The sequence below is a fragment of the Chiloscyllium plagiosum genome, chromosome 39 (genome assembly GCF_004010195.1).
Source record: "Chiloscyllium plagiosum isolate BGI_BamShark_2017 chromosome 39, ASM401019v2, whole genome shotgun sequence".
NCBI lineage: Eukaryota > Metazoa > Chordata > Chondrichthyes > Orectolobiformes > Hemiscylliidae > Chiloscyllium > Chiloscyllium plagiosum.
The window spans coordinates 9,148,759-9,168,545 of record NC_057748.1 but is presented as its reverse complement, the minus strand read 5'-3'; the positions used below and the strand labels follow the sequence as shown (position 1 = coordinate 9,168,545).

The 19,787-nt window shown below is 40.5% G+C and overlaps 2 protein-coding genes across 6 annotated transcripts in view; one reads left to right on the top strand and one right to left on the bottom strand.

The window, feature by feature from the left end:
• LOC122542207 (F-box only protein 47-like) overlaps positions 1-10,468 on the bottom strand; it is a 66,089-nt gene extending 55,621 nt beyond the window's left edge. For 2 of the 3 annotated variants that reach the window (XM_043679686.1, XM_043679688.1), the window contains exons 1-3: positions 10,161-10,468; positions 9,116-9,141; positions 1,032-1,236 (exon numbers count right to left, since the gene is read on the bottom strand). In XM_043679686.1, coding sequence (XP_043535621.1) covers positions 1,032-1,236 — 205 coding nt within the window. In that variant the 5' untranslated portion in view covers positions 9,116-9,141; positions 10,161-10,468. The remainder of the gene's footprint in view (positions 1-1,031; positions 1,237-9,115; positions 9,142-10,160) is intronic. The other variant, XM_043679687.1, reaches the window with a different exon arrangement.
• A 1,293-nt stretch (positions 10,469-11,761) lies between these two features.
• rcn3 (reticulocalbin 3, EF-hand calcium binding domain) overlaps positions 11,762-19,787 on the top strand; it is a 20,999-nt gene continuing 12,973 nt past the window's right edge. For 2 of the 3 annotated variants that reach the window (XM_043679685.1, XM_043679683.1), the window contains exons 1-3: positions 12,142-12,246; positions 13,654-13,882; positions 19,184-19,377. In XM_043679685.1, the coding sequence (XP_043535620.1) occupies positions 13,659-13,882; positions 19,184-19,377 (418 nt within the window). In that variant the 5' untranslated portion in view covers positions 12,142-12,246; positions 13,654-13,658. Of the gene's footprint in view, positions 11,783-12,141; positions 12,247-13,653; positions 13,883-19,183; positions 19,378-19,787 lie in introns of those variants that run through there. The other variant, XM_043679684.1, reaches the window with a different exon arrangement.

Sequence of the window (19,787 nt, the reverse complement as noted above, 5' to 3'; positions counted from 1 at the left end):
CTCTGTGCCAGAGGCCTGAGCCCCGTTACTTACCCCTGGTAAGTCATCCCCCCCACAAGTATCCAAAACGGTATACTTGTTCTTGAGGGGAACGTCTGCAGGGGGTCCCTGCACTGGCTGCTTCCTCCCAGTCCCCCTCACTGTCACCCATCTATCTGCCATCTTTGGAGTTACTACTTCCCTAAAGCTCCGATCTATGACCCCCTCTGCCTCCCGAATGATCCTAAGTTCATCCAACTCCAGCTCCAGTTCCCTAACACGGTCTTGGAGGAGCTGGAGATGGGTGCACTTCCTGCAAGTGTAATCAGCAGGGACGTCCATGGCATCCCTCACCTCAAACATGTTGCAAGAGGAACATTGTGCATCCTAACAATGTGCAGTGTTAGAAGGCCTGAAGCTGCACATTTGCCATCAAACGTAGCAAAACTAGAGCAGAAATATAGGAAAAAGTAATAATAATGTTCGAATTGTTGCCGTGATTAGAATTCTTTGTACCATGTCCAAATAGTCATTTTTCATGTCTGAACTGAGGCAGTGAGATTGAAGAGGCTAATTAAACATCAGCTACATGATCATAACTTCATTAAGTACAATAAATTACCCAGTGTGGTACTGAGCCTAAAGACCAGAAAGATCCCAGGTTTGATTTCCATTGCCTGGAAGTAAATTGCCTCCACTGTACCTGGGTTAGGACAGAGTGAAAAAGAATTTAGGTTTCCTTCTCTTGATTAATATTTAGTGGACCAAGATGGAACATTTGTATGTATGTGGACATTGAGTGAGATCACAGCAAAGCACGGCTCTAATGCCCTTGACAATCAAATTATTGACTATTACCATTCAGGTTTGTCTGTAACACACTACTAAAGGGCTGCCTAAGGAATGTAGTTCATCACAATATGAACCAAGTTCTTTATAAGAGAAGTGAAGAAATTCTGACAGTTAGGAAATCTGTAAAAGGAGCATGGGAGGGGGTGGGAATTGGGGAGGTGGGTCCAATGATTTTCTTAAAAGTATTGTATTAATTGTACCTGAAAGATAACACAACACCTTGTGAAAGATTTCAATTGGTATTATCTGGAAGTAGCCACAGTTATACTGTAGGTGAAAACTTTCCAGTCTGTCACCATTCTTCTTGGATTGCAAATGTCTGCAACTTCTTCTGTATTTCTGGTGTGGAATCAAGGTGAAAGCATTTATCCCCAATGGCACCTCGTCTCTCTCCATGGCTTTCATCTGTTATTTGTGAAGGAAACAGTTGTATTACAAGCCAAGCAAATTCAGTTTCCAACTACTTGTTTTTCCTTTCCTCATCTCCTAAGTTATCTCCCCATTTTTCCTGAAGATGGCAACTCAGATGGAGTATAATGACCAGAGGTCCTGTTATTTTTCATCCAAATAGTAATTCATCATTGACATAGTTTCAAGAGGATATTTTTGAAGTAAATTCACAATGCAAAGTTTAGCACGCATAACCTAAACTATTTCTGGAAAATAATATGTCTGAAATATTTTCAGATTCCTTGAAGACCATAACATGAGCACACTTTTGTCTAAGGATTTCTATCTCACTACTATGACAGACATACAACTAATTTAAGCAAAGGGACTCTAAAACAGATGGTTTCTAACTGAGAGCTGTGAACACCTAGAGATCCAGAGACATTCCAGGGAATCCATGAAATAACAAAGCAGTGGCCACAGGTTGGCATGATGCCAGCCAGATGGTGAAGGTGGAGTGCAGCCACCACATGTGCAATGCAGACCGGACTGACAGTATCATCTGACAGGGGAACATGTATTGAGCAAGGTGGCATGGAGATCACCACTTAAACATTCAATTATTGAGGTTGGTGATGGCTACCAGTCAAATGTGGCCTTGCTCAGTAGCAGATGTTGAGTACCAGATAATTTACAGTATGGAACAGGTACACCCACTTCACCTTTTCTGTGAGTAAATACCCTTTCACTTAAAAAAGCATTATTAAAACATTCTTTTTAAGCAGCACTTTATCAGTAGTATATTGTATAGTAATTTGGAAGAATTGGAGTTCTGGGATTGCTTATGCATTTGAAAGGGGATTCTATACTTAAGCAGTTGAGTGTCATGGCCTTAAAACAGAAACGGCCGAGCACACTAATATTTCTCCATAACTGCAGTTTCAACACTAGAGAAGAGCACTCTGCTTGTTTGAAGATTTCGCAATATAGAATCAAAGAACAGTTACTTCACTCTATTTAGAATTGTACCCTTAACTTACACTCTCTCCTCATTCACCCTACCAAAATGTAAATCTTCACTTTTTGATATTAACTTTTATCTATTCCAGGTCAGTGACCTTTTCACCAGTGTGTCTATGACCTCTTGAAGTCTCTGAAGATTCTCCTCAAAGTTCACAACATTTCCAAGTGTGGTGGTCATCTGCAAATTTCAAACTTATGGCTGTACATTCAAATCTAAGTTGTTAATAAAGTTCAAGAAAAGCAATGGTCCTAGTATGAATCCTTGGGGAACACAGTGGCTAAGAATTCCGACCAAAATGATTATGTTTTTGAATATTTACCTCAGACATTCTTCTTATGCTCAGCATCAATGACCACCCCTCTTGCAAGTTCTCATTCCCTTTGAACTGTAGCAAATCTCTGCATGGCCAATAGCTACACTGCAGTGAGCCCAGAAGTCAAAAATGAATAGTTGTCACCATTTTCAGAGATCATGTAATTTCCTTTACTTCCAAGCACACCAGGATAAATATGACCAGATAATAGTTTAAGCTACATACTAACAATGACTTTAATGTTGAGAAGCTTGAGCAATAGGGGCAGAATTAAACAGCTGAACTAGCTCTGCACAAAATATAGAAATAACAAACAATTCTGAATGATATAACTTAACGTAAAATGAGATCTGAAATACAGACCCTGGCCATAACCTTGGGTTTGTTGCTAACCTTCCCTGAAGCCACTCTGCCTGTATATTTCTGATGGCTTCATGAGGACTTAACGACTGTTCTTATACTCCCAAGGCAACCCCTCAAAATTCCTTTCAGCTTTGTATGGGAGAAAGAAAATCAAAAGGTATCTCTCAAATTCAGACATAGTTGTTAAACATACACTTAACACAAAATATGTTTGTATTTGAATTGAATACTTTTGCTTTTCTTCCTCAAAACATATTGACTGTTTCCTAACATACTGAATGAATTAAAATCTCCCAAATGTAAAATAATATTAGCCATGTACGTTTGCATATGAAACATGCCGTAAATATAAAAACAGACACTTCACCATATTTATCAGCCAGATTTCTTATTTATTATATTAAACTCGACTTCAAGCCATACATAGCATATTTAAAAAGGAAGCAGTTAAACTAACTCACCTGAAATAAAAATGAAAATTAGTTCATTTTTGACATTATAAACATGAATTATTTCTATCACTTCAGTGACTGGAGTGCTAACAGGTGTCCCTATGCTGCTTAGATGGCTGTTCGCTTGGTGAGACCTGATTAAATTCCCTACAGTATGGAAACAGGCCTTTCGGCTAAACAAGACCCTCTGAAGAGTAACCCACCGGACCCATTCACCTATCCTATATTTACCCCTGACTAATGCACCTAACACTATGGGCAATTTAGCATGGCCAATTCACCTGACCTGCACGTCTTTGGATTGTGGAAGGAAACAGGAGCATCTGGACGAAACCCACGCAGACATGGAGAGAATGCACAAACTCCACACAGACAGTCACCCGAGGCGGAAATCAAACCCGGGTCCCAGGCACTGAGGCAGCAGTGCTTTCCACTGAGCCACCCATATGAAGATGATAAATAAGGACAGCCCAGAGGCCCTTCATGCCTGTACTGCCATTCAGTACAATTAATTTGTGTTTCAACTGAACTCTTTCTTGCTCCCCTCAATGCTTCATTCCGAGAGACCAAAGATCAATTTTGTCTCAGTTTTAAATATATTCAATGATGAAACATCCACAACTCTCTGGGGTAGAGAATTTTAGAAAACCACAATCATTTGAGTAAAGAAATCTCTCCTTATCTCAGTCCTAAATAATTGACCCTTATCTGAGACTGCGCTCTCACATTCTAGACTTTCCAGCCAGAGGAAGCCTCAAAGGACAGAATCTACCCAGCCCCTGAACAAGATCAGAATTGGTGAGAAAGTTGGAAGAATCATCTGAGATGCGTAGTGAGGACAGCTTCCTGACATTGGTGAGTAAAGGACCCCTTTTCTAAAAGGCACTGAATGGAGAAAGCTAGTGAGTGACAAGAGGCCAGTTAGCTTGAATTAACATCTCATTATATTATCGTGCCTCATTGATTTGCAGTTTCCCATTCTTCCACCCATTGGATAGAAATTAGATGGCATCAGTTTCCAACATGAAAGTTTGAGCAGCTACATTATAATTTCATCTTGCTACTTGCTCCTCTAGATCTCCCTCGCTCACCAACATCTCAGGGCATGCTCCATGCACTGCAATCACAAACAACATGCATCCAGCAGTTCTCACCAGCAAAGCAGGGTGCCAATTGCCCAATTTAGTTGACAGTCAATTTCAGGTAAGATTCAGCCTTCAATGTCCACATTATCAAGTGCCTCAGAATTAAATAATTATCACCTAATTCTTGCAAAGTCCAGAGAATAAGAAATTACTAATCATTGAGAAGAAATAGTAATGCAACCCATACAGAGATTAAAGAGGTGAGTCCAAACTGATTACATTTTAAGAAATATAGATTAGTCTCCGATTTGTCCATAAGAGCAGATTCTAAGACATTGTGGCTGTTATAGGATGGCACCAGTGGCATTTATATTGGCAGTTTATCCTGAGATTTTTGGTTTCAAAGGTTTAGTGAAATACCTTTGTCCTATCTCATTTTGAACTGGGTAAGAGCACTCAGTGATATAGAGAATTTCACTTTCTTTACCAGCAGTGCAGATGTGTTTAAATGGCTGTTTTAAAAAAAGTGTGGCCCTCACAGTAACTAGTCCACACACTCGGACATCAGGCCAATAAAATACACAGATCAGTGTTGCAGTCGGTTTTAACCTTTTTTTGTACATCATGGAGGGTGAACCAGAAAGAGGTGGCTTTCTGCTGACAGGAAAGATAGTCAACCCTCTTGTTACCTTTTCTTGTTCGGTCTTTGCCTGCTTGAGGTTTCCCTAACATTTTATATCTGCAACATTCCACTGGTTTCACAAAAGACTTTGCCAGACAGTCACTGAATTTATATGCGCAATTTACCTTTACCAGCAGCAGTCATTTTTTTAAAAAAGACTTTAGAATTAAAAGTAAAAAACATCTACAGCACTTCAGGCTTCTGATCTGTTGTAACACATATTATTACCTAATTTTGCCTGATTTATATATACTTTGCTCCAGGCGGTGTAGAGAAACTAGGTGCTGACAAGTTCCAACAAGACTGAACAGTGACTTCTCTGGGTATCTACCTTGACTAGTACTCCCCAATATCTCAAGGCACAGTCCATGGGCAGCACTTGGCTGCATCCTCTATCCACTGAGGCTGGGACTAGGCCAGCAGCAGCCTCATCACATTATCATAGCATATCTCTGATTCATTTATAATATAGTTTGCCACTTCAAAAATGCACTTTGGAGCTCACCAACACCTTTTATTGTAATGCTACTACCAGGGTGCTTTGCACGCAGGGACACACAATCATCTTGTGTATCAGAACAGGATTCTACTCTGGACTTTTGGCTTGCGCTCTTAGTGCTCATTCACTTTGCACCTACTTGGATGCTCACACAGCATTACTTTCTTGTGCAATGGTGCCTCATTCAGAATTTAAAGTGTCACAATACTTCTGTCTTGCCTTTCTTTTTAGTGCAGACACAAAGCCCAGGCAACTTGTTACATTTGCCAGTAAAATGGCAGAAGACCCATAGCTGATCGACTTCAATGAAATGGCCGTCAGATGAGAAAGAGGCAGTGGCACAGCCAAATAATGTCTTGGGACAGCATGACAAAATTATGGAAGCTGTTGCAGCATTCAAAATGTACAACATTGTTCAGTGGGTAAGCATTAGAATGTCATGACATGAGGCCCAGCGAATATTGTTATGACGATGTGAGTGCACTGTACCTTTAAGAGAGTTAAAAGCTAGCAGAACTACCTGACACAGCACCTAGTGTTCTGAACAAGATATAGTGTAACATTTGGTCGAACAACTCAATCACTGGTTGCCTGGAGTCGACAAAACAAATTCAAATTAGGCCAATCAGTTTAAATTATACCCCAAAAAATTCCAAACTCCAATCAAGTTTGAATTTAGTGTATTGATAATCTTAAAAGCCAATGGCACAATCCAATACTTTGGAGATATAAGAGTGGGGAAAACTGAACAGTTGGGAGGAGAACTGCCAAGCCACCTGCATCCGCAGACTGCCCAGAGAATAACTCTCTTAAAGGTACCATTAATCGATCAGTAACCTGTGAAACAGAAATCCCTAAGAAGAAGAAGAAGAAGCAGAAAAGACGAAGTAAGATATAAAGAGAAGTTTCAACATCTGGCTGGTTTTGAAAATTTGAATTTTGATAAATCTTAATCAGGGGTTTTAATCGGACTAGTATTGGAGAAGGGAAAATAAAACATTGGTTAGAGGAAGGAGTTGTCAATAGTTGTTAGTTATTTATTCTGTTATACTTTAAGAATTAAAGTTGTTAATTTTTACTTTAAATAGTTCTTGACCTCTCAAATTTTCAAAGATTACTGCACAGGATAATTTTTTTCTGTGTTGCTGGCTTAAATTTACGCAGGCGAGTTTACCCCATGACATAACAATATGCAATGCAGTACTTTCTTCTACGGTGACCAATGAGATCCATAAGATGTCTTCTCAACATGAGGGTCCCATGCTTGCTCATGTCTGGGAGTTTGTTGCATTAAAGTGCTGATAAGGCACCACTCAATCCTTGCAAGCTCTGCTCTGGACCACTGGAGAATGCGACAAGGGTATGCGATGAATGAGAAGGATCTTCGAGAGCCACAGCATTGTATCAGGTAGGAAATGGGGATGTTCATTAGGAGGAACAGCACCTTCACTGTACTACAGTGCAACTTTGTTAGTCACAGTAACTGAGAAAGACCTTCTTTGATGATTGTTTTCAATCGAATTGTGTAAGGTGAAGTCATCATTTACTAACCGGATTGATGCTGAAGGGTCACATCTCCTGTTGATTTCCAAACCCATTTTTGAGTTTGTTCAATCTTTGGTTTCCCTGTTATGGAATCCTAGAGTTATACAGGATGATAACAGAATTGAGAGTGTGGTGCTAGAAAAGCACAGCAGGTCAAGCAGCATCCGAGGAGCAGGAGAATCGATGTTCCGGGCATGAGCCCTTCATCAGGATGAAAACAGACCCTTCCATCCACCAGTCCATGCAGAACGTAATCCCAAACTAAACTAGTCCCACCTGCCTGCTCCTGGCGCATATCCCTCCAAACTTTTCCTATTCATGGACTTATCTAAGTGTATGTTACCATTATAATTGTGCACATATCCATCACTTCCTCAGGAAGTTCATTCTACATGTAAACTAGCGTCTGTGTAAAACATTTGCCCCATGATTTTTCTAAATCTCTCTCTTCTCACCTTAAAAATCCCTCATCCAAGGGAAAAGAGATCTCCCATTGACCCAATCTATATACTGATTTTATAAACCTTGGTAAGATCATCTCTCAACCTCCTATGCTCCAGTGAGAAAAGTCCCAGTCTATCCAACCTTTCTTCATAACTCAAACCTTGCAAAGCCACAACAACCTGTAAATGTCTTTTGAACCTTGTCTAGCTTAATAATATCCTTCCTATAACTGGGCGACCACAACCGGACACAATACTCCAGAACAGGCCTCACCAACATCCTGTACATGACTTCCCAACTTATCTATTCAAAGGTCGAAGCAATGAAGGCAAATGTGCCAAGTGCCTTCTTAAACTTCCTGTCTGCATGTGATGCAAATTTCAAAGAAATAGGTATCTGAACCTCTCAGTCTCTCTATTCCACAATGCTACCGAAGGTTCTCTTTCAATTGTATAAATCCTGTGCTTGCTTTTTTTCCAAAATGCAATACCTCGTATTTACCCAAATTGGAGTCCATCTGCCACTCCTCAACCCACTGACCCAATCGATCAAGATCACTTTGTTATCTTAGATAACCTTCTTCACCGTCCACTAAACAACCAATTTTGGTGTCATCCGCAAACTTACTAACCATGCCTTCTATATTCTCATCTAAATCATTTATATAAAATGCCAAAAAAGGGACCCACAACCAATCATCTTGGATCACCGCTGTAACAGGCCTCCAGTCCGAAAAACAACCCTCCTCCACCACTCTGACTCCTACCATTAAGCCAATTTTGTACCCAATTGGCAAGTTCACCCTGAATTCCATGTGATTTAACTTTACTAATTAGTCTACCATACAGTTTTACTGAAGTCCAAGTAAACAACGTCAACTGGTCTGGTCTTCTACCTCAATGCCACTTTCCCACACTAACTCCACATCCCTTAAAGTCCAGAAACCTCTCAATTTCTGCGATGAGCATGCTTAAGGTTTGAGCTTCTACAGTCTCTGGTATAGATAATTTCAAATATTCACTACTCCCTAAGTTAAGAAATTCCTCCTCATCTCATCATACATGGCCTACTTCTTATCCTGTGTTTATGTCCCTTGGTTCTAGATTCACCTGTTCAGGCAATATCATGCATCATTCAAGAATTTTATAAGTTTCACTGATAACATTTTCTCGTTCTTCAAAACTTTAGGAAATACAGACCCAGCATATTTTTACATGCCCCATATTGATTCAGTCTGCACAGAGAAATTACTTTCTTCTCCCTTTGCCCACATGGTTTTCCTAAAATATAATAATTTAAATTGGATGATCATGTTGTGCTTTGCATTTATGTCATTACTGTTTTATTTCTGAATACAGTCCATATTCTTTGTCACAAATCATTGACTGACAGGAACAATAAACAGAAAAAGAACTGACATTTGAATCTTTTTCTGTAATGCGTTCACAGCAGTAATATCAGGAGTATTGAGATTTGTGATCACCTACCTTGTCAACTACAGCGATTGTCCAACCTAGCAAGATCAAAAGGGAGGGACAGGGATGAAGGAAAAATTAGACACGATGCAAATAAAGAAAACTAATATTTCTATTAGTTAACCTATCTATGGACAATTAATGACTTTGTAAAGCATTTAAAAATCTGACAGGCTTGAAAGGCAGTTTAGAAACATCACTTCAAAACATTGTAACCACAGTGTTACAGGAAACAGTTTACAAACAGAGTTTCCATAATATTTATACCTACAGTTTTAATGTTATGTATTAACATAATTCCACGGTCAAAAAATATAACAAGGTTAAATAAGAGACGCAAAACCAGCTAACGTTGCTACAATTGGTATTTATGTAACTTCTTTAACACCATAAACAATCCAAACATAATTCACATATCGTTATTTAAATATGATTCTGGGCCTCATAACAGATGCAAATGCTGCAGATAATCTGAAATAGAAATCAAAAATTCTGAAAACACTAAGCCAGTAAGGCAGTCTATCCAGCGAGGGAAAAACATTTCAGTTAATTCAATTTTCACCGGAACTGTGGGAAATTAAGGATGCAAGTCAAGTAGGAAGAGGATGAAATAACAATGTGTACTCAGCCTCCTGCACTGTTCTAATGAATTTTGAGGATCAGCACATCATCCAATTTGGCAGTTCACAGCCCTCCACATTTAACAAGTCTTGGATGAACTGGAAAATATATCAATGGTGCAATTTGGCCAGATCACTGCAGCCTATGGACACATATTAAGTGTCCAGTAAGTATTTAAATATCTATAAGACTGCAATGAGGACTTTATGCAAAATTTAACCATAACATCCAAAAATAGCATTTTGCATTAAAATTGAACTTACTTTAGATTGCGAATTTAAAAAGGCCAATGCAAACGTTGAAATATTTTCAATTCTTCACAGCACACATTTTGAAACAAATAACTTATAATATTTGGATTTTTTTTTACCCAATGTGAACAATTTTTAAATGCCCTTCATTTCTTACAATCATGCCTTTTTATTTTATTCCTCACCTTTCTTTCGGTTTAAGTAGTGTCTCCTAACCTAAATAGGGTTCGTTTCTCTCTGTTTATCTTGATTTCTTTGGACGGTAAATATTGTGACTAAAATTACGACATTTGAGTAGGCGATAAAGAGCAAAATTCCAGTGTCTGGGTTTCTGACGCCTCCGCCACGCGCTTACGGACAACACCCGGCCTACCGCCTTCCCGCCCAAACGCGGCCGACCAATCAACATGGAGTCGCGAGCTGAACCCGCCCTCAGAACAATATGATTGGACACTCTCCGTGGACTGGTTTGTCTGGTCCCGAGCCGTTTCTTCGCTTTGTCATTCGCTTGCCGGACGTCAATCGGTCTGAGCCCAGCAGCGATTGGGTTCTTAAGCCGTCGATCAGCCGTCAAGCGGAAGGGGTGACGCGCTCGGTCCTGTCGTTTTTTTTTCCTTTCTGGCCCGTCCGCTTTCTGCTTCTCTCCCTCAAAATACCGTAAAACAAAGAATATTTGTGGCGCTGTGGTAATATTCCTACCTCTGAACCAGTAAGGCAAGTGTTCAAGTCCTACCTATTCCAGGGACGTGGAATAACATCTCAGAACAGGCTAATTAGGAAAAGACATAAAATCAAAAGATGCTTGAAATCTGAAATAAAAACAGAGGTTTGGCGGATCACCAGCATTTGTATATAGAGGAAAATAGAATTAACATTTTGAGTCCAGTCGCCCTTCTTCTTAATTGAAACAAAATAAAGCAATAACCATTATTTCCCTTTATGTGTTTAAAATCCTGAGAAATGATATCTAGTGAATCTGAAATTGCGAGAGAAACTCTTCAGGTCAAAAACAGAACTGGTCACTGGATATGAAACATTCTGCTTTCTCACCAATGCTGCCAGACGTGCTGAGCTTCTCTAGCAATTTATATTATTTCAGGTTCCCAGCATTTACAATTCTTTGTTTTACTTTTCTGAAAAGGGTCACAACTCAAAGTTAATTCTGATTCTCTCTCTACAAATGCTGCTATGACTTGCTAAGTTTCCCCAGCACTTTCTGCTTGTGTGTCTCTCTCTCTCTCTCTATGCCATCTGCTTTTCCTGGAATCTTAAAATAAAATTAGGCGTATCGTCACATGAACTCAAGTTACAAAGAACAGGAGGACAGTGAAAGGGTACAATGTAGCTGTGCCATCTTAATTACAAATTTTATGTACAAAAATAGAGAAAATAAAGAAAAAAGGTACACTGTATTACAGATGTACATAGTATGGGTTGGGAAAATAAGAAATAAAGCTAAAAAGATAGATATTGCAGGCTTTCTGTAAGGGTCTCCATGTGCTCTGACTAGGCTCCATCAATTCCCAACCAGTAGCCATCTTTGCTCCAGGCCCAATGGCCACAGTCCTTGTGTAAAAGGGTTGTTATCTCGTTTTGTTAGTGTTTTATTACAACTCTGAAGAAGTGTCACTGATCTCAAAATGTTAATTCTGCTTCCACAGATGCAGCCAGACCTGCCATGTTTCTCCAGCACTTGTTTTGTTTCAGATGTCCATAATCGACAGTTGTTTTGTTTTATAAAAAGGCAATGTTTGTTTACGAATGTTTGAAGGGGCATGGAGGATGGTCCAATTTGAAATGTAAAACTGTAAGTTCCAAGTTATCTGTCTCCATTTGCTTTTGCATCTTTAATCATATAAAAGGCAATGATTGATGCTTTATTTTATTGTCTTATTTCAATGCTGAATGGTCACCTGTTTAGTTTCAGATAACCAGCAATCGCGGTTTTCTTTATTTCGTTTAATAAAAAGGTAATGATTACTGATGTGTCGGGGTGAGGGTCCAAATTGAAAATTAAAACTACAAGTCCCAAGAGGCAGCGCGGTCCTTGGTGCAGACGCCGTTGCTCCCCATGTCAACGTGGCGGTTCCCAACCAGTCAGAAACCCCGCTGCGGACATCACCAATCACAAAGCCGGTAACAGATCCGAGCGTGCACCGCACGGAATGAAAGCTGAGCCGTGATTGGAAGATGTTTGCATTGCCTTCTGTGGCAACAATATAACTCTGCACATAGATAATTCCAGCATTTTATCAGACTCATTGATAAGAGGTGAGATTATGATTTTTATGTTGATGAGATAGTGATAGATTTTAACGTTTCACAAAATATTGCAAGTTTTGTATGCACTTGAGTGATTTACTACTTTTAAATTACAGTTTTTAAAGTTTTTTCAAGTTTGCAAACAGTTTGTTAATTTTTTTCTAATTTACCAATATAGTATTTGTTGCTGCTTATCTGAAATTTAGGCACTTTGCTAACAAATGTTAGTTCTTATTCCTTTTTTTTATTAAATGTTTTCAGTTTTAGAAGGCTTCCATGTCAAGTTAGTTTTATAAAATTGCAGCTTTTTTGTTAAATGTAAGTGTACTGTTCTGGGGGGAGGGGGAGGGAATGATGTTTTGTAATCTTTCGAGGGGTTTGAGTCAGTTGAGATCGCTTTGTTTTTTTAAATATACATTTAATGTTTTTTTGAAAAGTGGGGAAGCTCTGTAAGACCTCTTCAAAGACGTTAAAGATGTAATCAAGTCTGCATGCTCTCCTGTTCTGTTTGCTTTGCGTGTTTCAAGCTTCGTTTTCAAGAAAGTTCTTGAAACTTGTAGAAATTCGGACTCCGTTGCTGAATGTCTTAATAAGCTCTTTTTTTTAAAAAAAACAAAATGTTAGAGAAACTCAGCAAATCTGGAGCATCTTTGGTTAGAAAGAGAGAGGACAGAGCTATCGTTTCGACTCCGATATGACTTCAGAATACTCAATGGTTTTTTGAATGTTGTGTGCATAGTCATTCCCATGTAAATTAATCATAATTTCCGTTAGTTCGTTGCATGAACTCGATTTTAATTTGAAAAGCTTTCCAGCTCAGATTTTAAGATAACGTGAATTCTTGGAAAATATATTCCTCTAGTTTTCCAAGAGGCGCAAATTCTGAATGTTCCTAAACCATTTAGTTTAAAGCTGAACTGAAAATATCCCTGGGAATAATGCACAGATAAAATAAATTTGAAAATGTCACTCTATAATGTCAAACATTTTATCTATATCTTGGCTTTTATCAATATTTCATAAGCTCAGTCTTGATGATGTGCCCATTAATCTATTTGCTAGGGTGGAGACATAAGTTAGGGTGAGCTTTGTTTTCTGCCCAGGTATTGGGGCATGCTTTGTGCAGCATAAAGGAGCAACTTGCTGATTCCTGGATTACTAGGCATGTGTATAATCATGCCAAGTAATCCACGTTCCTGATGGTTCTTGATGAAGGACTTTTGCCTGAAACGTTGATTTTTTTTTTTCCCTGCTCCTTGGATGCTGCCTGACCTGCACTCTAATCTAGACTCTGATCTCCAGCATCTGCAGTCCTCACTTTTGCCTTCAGGTGCTATAGTTCAGCTATTTGTTGACCATGCTTTAACTTGCTGTGCTTTTCTGATTCCCTGTACATTCTGTCTCCATCTTTTGCAGTGACAATGAATTCCTTGACTTGCCTCTGCCTGCTGGCTCTCTGTGGCTCTCTGGCCTCTTGCAAACCCACCTCTGAGAAGAAGGACAGGGTGCATCACTCGGTTGACATTGGCGAACGGGACCCCGAGGATCAGAAAGGCTACCAGTTTGATCATGAGGCCTTCCTGGGAAAGGAAACAGCCAAAACCTTTGATCAGCTCACACCAGAGGAGAGCAAAGAGAGACTGGGGTAATTGGAATCTGTGATTCTTATGATATTTGATTTTATTCCTGTCTAGTTTTTTTTATTTCAAAAATACACTTTATTTGTAAGTATCTTTGTGTAGTAGTTTGGTTCTGTACAGCAGCGTGAAGGAAAAATCAAACACTGAAGTTTGATTCCATCCAGCAAATGACCCAAAGGCATTGTTTACATGTACAAGAATATATTTACATATTTGAGGCACAAAATCCAGTAACTGAGCAGACCCCCATTTAATTTCACCTGAAAGACCATAAATGGTAGTCTTTCCCCACTGTGTCTTGGCAGCAGCTGCCCCAAGCTTTTGTCCCTCAGCACGTGATCCTGGACCTTTGTGCCAGTCTGCATAACTCTGTTGGGGGTCAACCCCTTGCCCTGGAAGACCAACCTGTTTTGGGTAGACCAAAGAGCATCTTTCACCAAGTTGATCTCTGTGTGTGTCCCGGGGAACAGACTGTAGACCACAATCCTGCATCACGGAGCTGTTTGGGATAAACTTTGACAAAGACCATTGCGCCTTTCTCCAGACATCCTTTGCAAAGGAACATTCCAGCAGGAGATATGTGACAGTCTCTACCCCCAACTCCGCAGTGACTTTGAGGGCAGCCTGCGGTGGTGCAGAACCTCTCACTTCTCATGTCACCTGATCCTACATGTTCAGCCAACTGTTCCACATGCATCTTTTTAACTCACTTACTTCAAATAACAGTCAAAAAGTATGGTGCTGGAAAAGCACAGCTGGTCAAGCAGCATCTGAGGAGCAGGAGAGTTGACGTTTCAAGCATAAGCTTCTGATTATTGTTTATCATCAGAAGCTTATGCTCGAAACGTCGACTCTCCTGCTCCTCCGATGCTGCCTGACTGGCTGTGCTTTTCCAGCACCACACTTTTTGACTCTTACTCTGACTCTGACCTTCAGCATCTGCAGTCCTCACTTTCTTCTTCCTTCAATAACACTTCAGTCTAGTTGGCTACAAACTGGCAAGTTAATCTTTATGCAGTGATTTGACTGACTGCTGTTGATAACAACATCTATTTGTTTTGTAGTACATTAAGTTACACTTAAAAGATCAAACTCCTTGATAAGCGGGTTCCTACATGAATGGATTGTTCCTTTGCTGCCAACCTGTACCAAACTGATGTTCACATTTTGCAATCTCTTACTCCAAATATTTCTGTCTTACATTTGCAACATATGAGAGTATCGCTGGTTCTTGGTGCTATGAACTGCAGGGGGGAGGGGGTTGATGTTTTACAGTTTTTTTTGGAAGGGAACTGCAGGCTGTTTGTGAGTTAGAATCTTTGTGAATCTCTGTGTTGCTGCTGTCTTCTGTCCTCTTTTTTTTAAAACGTAAGTAGAGCCTGTAATATAATCTCTCTTCTCCCCATTCCTGCCACACACACCCCCCCCATGTCCCCCACCCCAACACTCGCTGTGATCAATTTTTGGTGTTTTTTTAAAACATCTGACATGAGTTGCTACTTTCCAAACAACTTCCCTTCTTTGCCGCTGAGTTGGCAACAAGGAGCCACCCCTCCCCCCACGCCATTCCCACTCTCGTGTAAAATCCAGACTCTCTCTCTCTCTCTCTCACGCCATTCCCACTCTCGTGTAAAATCCAGACTCTCTCTCTCTCTCTCTCTCAAGGAGAGGCAACAGACGTGGCAGAGGGAAGAGCAGCTTTGGGCTACGTGGCCCCTTTTACAGGCAAGTCCAGACCAGTAGTTGTTCATATGGTTTCCCAAAAGCACTGCAGTTATTGTATCTTCTCAGCACAGATGGCAGGAAACCGAAGCAATAAATTGACCAGGAATTGCATTTTACTGCCGGGGATTGACGAGAGGTTAACTGAAGAGTTTCTGGTGACCTGAGAATTCTCATCTGTGCCTGTGCCTCCCCTTTCTCTGCAGACACACTTCTCCCCCACCTTGGGCTATGAATATTTCAGGATAATTTGGTACAGTGTCTGTGAAAATTTACACTCCTCTTCTCCATTTTTTTTTTTCCCCCCACACCCACCCAAATTTATGATGCTGACCTAGCCAGCAATCCCCACATCCCGTGAATGAATTTTTTTTTAGATGATTATCATCAGGTGAATAAATGGGCTGTGGTTTGTGGTTGTGCCAGCACTTGTGGTATTGTCTCACCGAACTCATCTGTGCCATCCAAGTGGAAGTCTCATCGGACTGCGGGAATGTCAGCCTCGTAGTCTCCTTTCCCGAGTAACCATCTGTTGTACCTGAGCCTTGACAGCAGTCGTTGGTTGGAATTTCTGCCATAAATGGGGAAGGGAGGGGTTTGGGCAAGTGCTGAAATCCAACCAGTCATACAGAGAAATTCTTTGCCCTGGGGCTTGTCTCGCATACTTCTACACACCATTCAGCAGGTGAGCTGAGGCTCCAATTTTGCAATGTCTGTCACTTTATGAGCTCCCATTTTGTTTTTACTTTTCATTTCGATGGGATGTAGGTGTGGCTGTCCAGGCCAGCTGTTGAAATGAGTGACTTGCTCACGGTGTGTCAAAGGGTGGTTCAGAGTCAGCAGCATTTCTGTGGGTCTGGAGTCACACGTAGGCTAGACTGGGTAAGGACGGCAGATAACGTTCCCTAAAAAGATATTTGTGAACCATTTACAAAAATTGACTCTCATTACGTGTTCATGATTAAACTGGCTTTTTATCCCATGGTTTTTATTGAATTCAAATTTTGCCATCTACCATAGGGAAATTTTCAACTCTTCCTTAGAACACAGTGGCTCAGTAGTTAGCACTGCTGCCTCTCAGCACAAGTGACCTGGGTTCGATGCCAGCCTTGGCTGACTGTGTCTGAGTGGAGTCTGTATGAGTTTCTGCCAGGTGCTCCAGTCTCCTCCCACAGTTCGAAGACCTACAGGTTAGGGGATTAGCCATGCTAAATGTGGGGTTATGGGTTTCGGGTAGGGCTCTGGGTCTGGCTGGGATGCTGTTCAGGGGTCGGTGCAGACTTGATGGGCTGAATGGCCTCTTTCTGCATTGTCTGGTTTCTGTGATTTAGAATCATAGAAAACATCCAACTCAGAAAGAGGCCATTCAGCCCATCATGTTTGTGTTTGCTCAGTAAACATATGACATTTTCTAATGCCCTTGTGCGTTCTTTCCTTTTTGTATTCAATACCTTGCCCAAAGAAGGAAAGCATCCCATTATACTACCTTTACCACATTATCCACCTGTTCTACCAACTTCAGAATCCTATACACATTCACTACAAGGTCTCTCTCTACCTCTACCTCTCCCAGTGCACTCCTGTTTATTATGTATTCTCTTGTTTTATTTCCCCTCCCCAAATGCATTTTCTAGATTGAGTTCCATTTACTTTCTTCTTTTGTTCAACTTCACCAAGCCATTGATACTAACTTGTAGTCAGCAGCCATCTTCACTGTCAAACCCCTGGTCAATTTTACCAATTGTCTCTCGCATTCAAGTCTAGATCATTTAATATATACCACAGATAAAAAGGGACCTGACTCTAAATCCTGTGGAATGCCTCTGGAAACCACTTTCATTCACAAAAGCAGCTGTTAAACGTTAGCCTTTGTTTCCTGTCACTGAGTCAATTTTTGATCCAACTTGCCCTGTCCTCCTCTATACTGTGGGCTGTCATTTTTATGACTAATCTGCCACGTGGGACCTTGTCAAATGCCTGATTAAAATTCACATAAACAACATCCAGTGCACTATCCTCAAATCCTTGCCACTTCAAAGAATTCTGTGAAGTTCATAAGACACAATATTTCCTTCACAAAACTATACTGTTATTAATCTGTGCCTTTCCAAGTAACAGTTGACCCTGTCTCTCAATATTGATTATAGTCATTTTCCCACCACTGAGGCCAGACTGACTGACCTAGGATTGTTTGGCTGTTCCCTTGCACCCTTTTTGAATAATGGTACAAGTTTGCAGATTGTCAGTTCTCTGGTACCTCGCCTGTCCTGAGTAAGGATTGGAAAAATGATCTTTGGAGAATCCACTATTTTCTCTGTGGATTTGTTAAAAGCCTAAAATGCAATCAATCCACCCCTGATTTATCCACCTTCAAGGAAATCCATCTCTCCAGGGGACTCGCATTCAAGTCTAGCTCATTAATATATACCACAAATAATATATACCACAAAGACACTAAACCCTGTGGAATGCCTCTGGAAACCACTTTCATTCCCAAAAGTACCTGTTAAACATTACTTTTTTTAAACAAAAGTTCCCACTCCACTTTAACTAAAAGTCTGCATTAGCCCTTTCCTTTTGGAAGACAAAGTACTCATTAAGAACCCTGCCCATATCTTCTGCATCCTTATGCAAGTTATCATTACAACTTTGATACGTCCAATCATTTCCTTAGTCATCCCTTTTGGTCTGAATGTGCTGATTAAATATGCTTAGACATTCCTTATTGTTGCTGGTCAATTTTTTTTATATATGGAATCTAATCTAATCTAATATATGCTGTTTTTCCCAAATTTTTTTTTCACTTCACCATACTTTCTATTCTCCTCGCAGCTTCCTGAAGTACTAACTTTTTGGAGATTGTTTGTAAACTCTATTTTTCTACTTTATTTTGCCCTGTTTCCTTCTGGATAATGAGGGGACTTAAGTTTTGGCAGTACCACCTGGTTATCATGTCTACACTATGCCTGCAGAACTGTGCTTTTCCACACAACCCACTGTTCCTTCAAGCAGCTGCACCAGGTCCGTTTTTTTTGCCAGATTATCTCCTTGTGAAGCTTATCTCCTGCACATAACTTTTAATCCTGGTCTATCATTGTGCCTTTCCACTTAAAGCCAAATCTAACAATTATGATCACTGTCTCTCAAATGGTCACCCATTGGTGCTTGATCTACCTGCTTTTGCTTCACCTCCTAAGACTAAATCAAGAATTGTGTCCCCTCTCATTGGGGTTGTTTAAATTTTGTTTAAAACAACAAACTTCTTTTAGGACGCAGTTCAAGAATTTTGTGTGGTCTTTGCCGTTTTACATTGTATCCCAGTTCATATTTGGATAATTAAGTCAGCAATTATTACGAGCCTGAGGTTCTGTTTTACTAACCTAGTGATGGAACCAATTTAACAGTTACCTTGTCCTCATGTTTTGGAGGTGCAGTTTTACTCTGCATGTGGACAGGCAGACAGATAGATGCTAAAACTGCTGACTGAGATGGGCGGCAATGGTGCTGACAACAGGCATCATGTCCATTTCCTCATTTAGGATGTTCTGACCTTGTGTCTTCCCTCTCTTGGCCTTCTCTTCCAGGAAAATTGTTGACCGGATTGACCAGGACAAAGATGGCCTGGTAACCAAGGAGGAGTTAGTCACTTGGATCAAGCGTGCACAGATCAGGTACATCGATGAGAATGTCAATAAGAACTGGAAGGAATACGACAGTAATCGGGATGGGAAGGTGTCATGGGAGGAGTACAAGAACGCAACATATGGGTACTATGAGGGTAAGACATCTTCCAGAAAACTGCTCGCTCTAGGAATACGTACACTGGTCTCTATGATGTGTGCACCTCTTTGCCTGTACCAAGTTTCTGCCCTCAGCTGTTCCAACTCATGTTTATGCCCCTCCCCTCCCCTCCCCTCTCCACTGCCTCATGCCAGGTCTGGTTTCCCCCAGACATGAGGAGGAATTCCTTCAGCCAGTGGCTGGTTAATCTGTGGGACTTTGGCTGCAGAGGCCAAGTCACTAAAGCAGCGATAGGTTCTTAATTAGTAAGGGGGTCAAAGGTTACAGGGAGATGGCAGGAGAATTGGGTTGAGAAACATATCAGCTATGATCAAATGGTGTAACAGACTCAATGGGCAGAATGGCCTAATTCTTCTGTTTCTTATGGACACTTTCATTTAGAAGCTC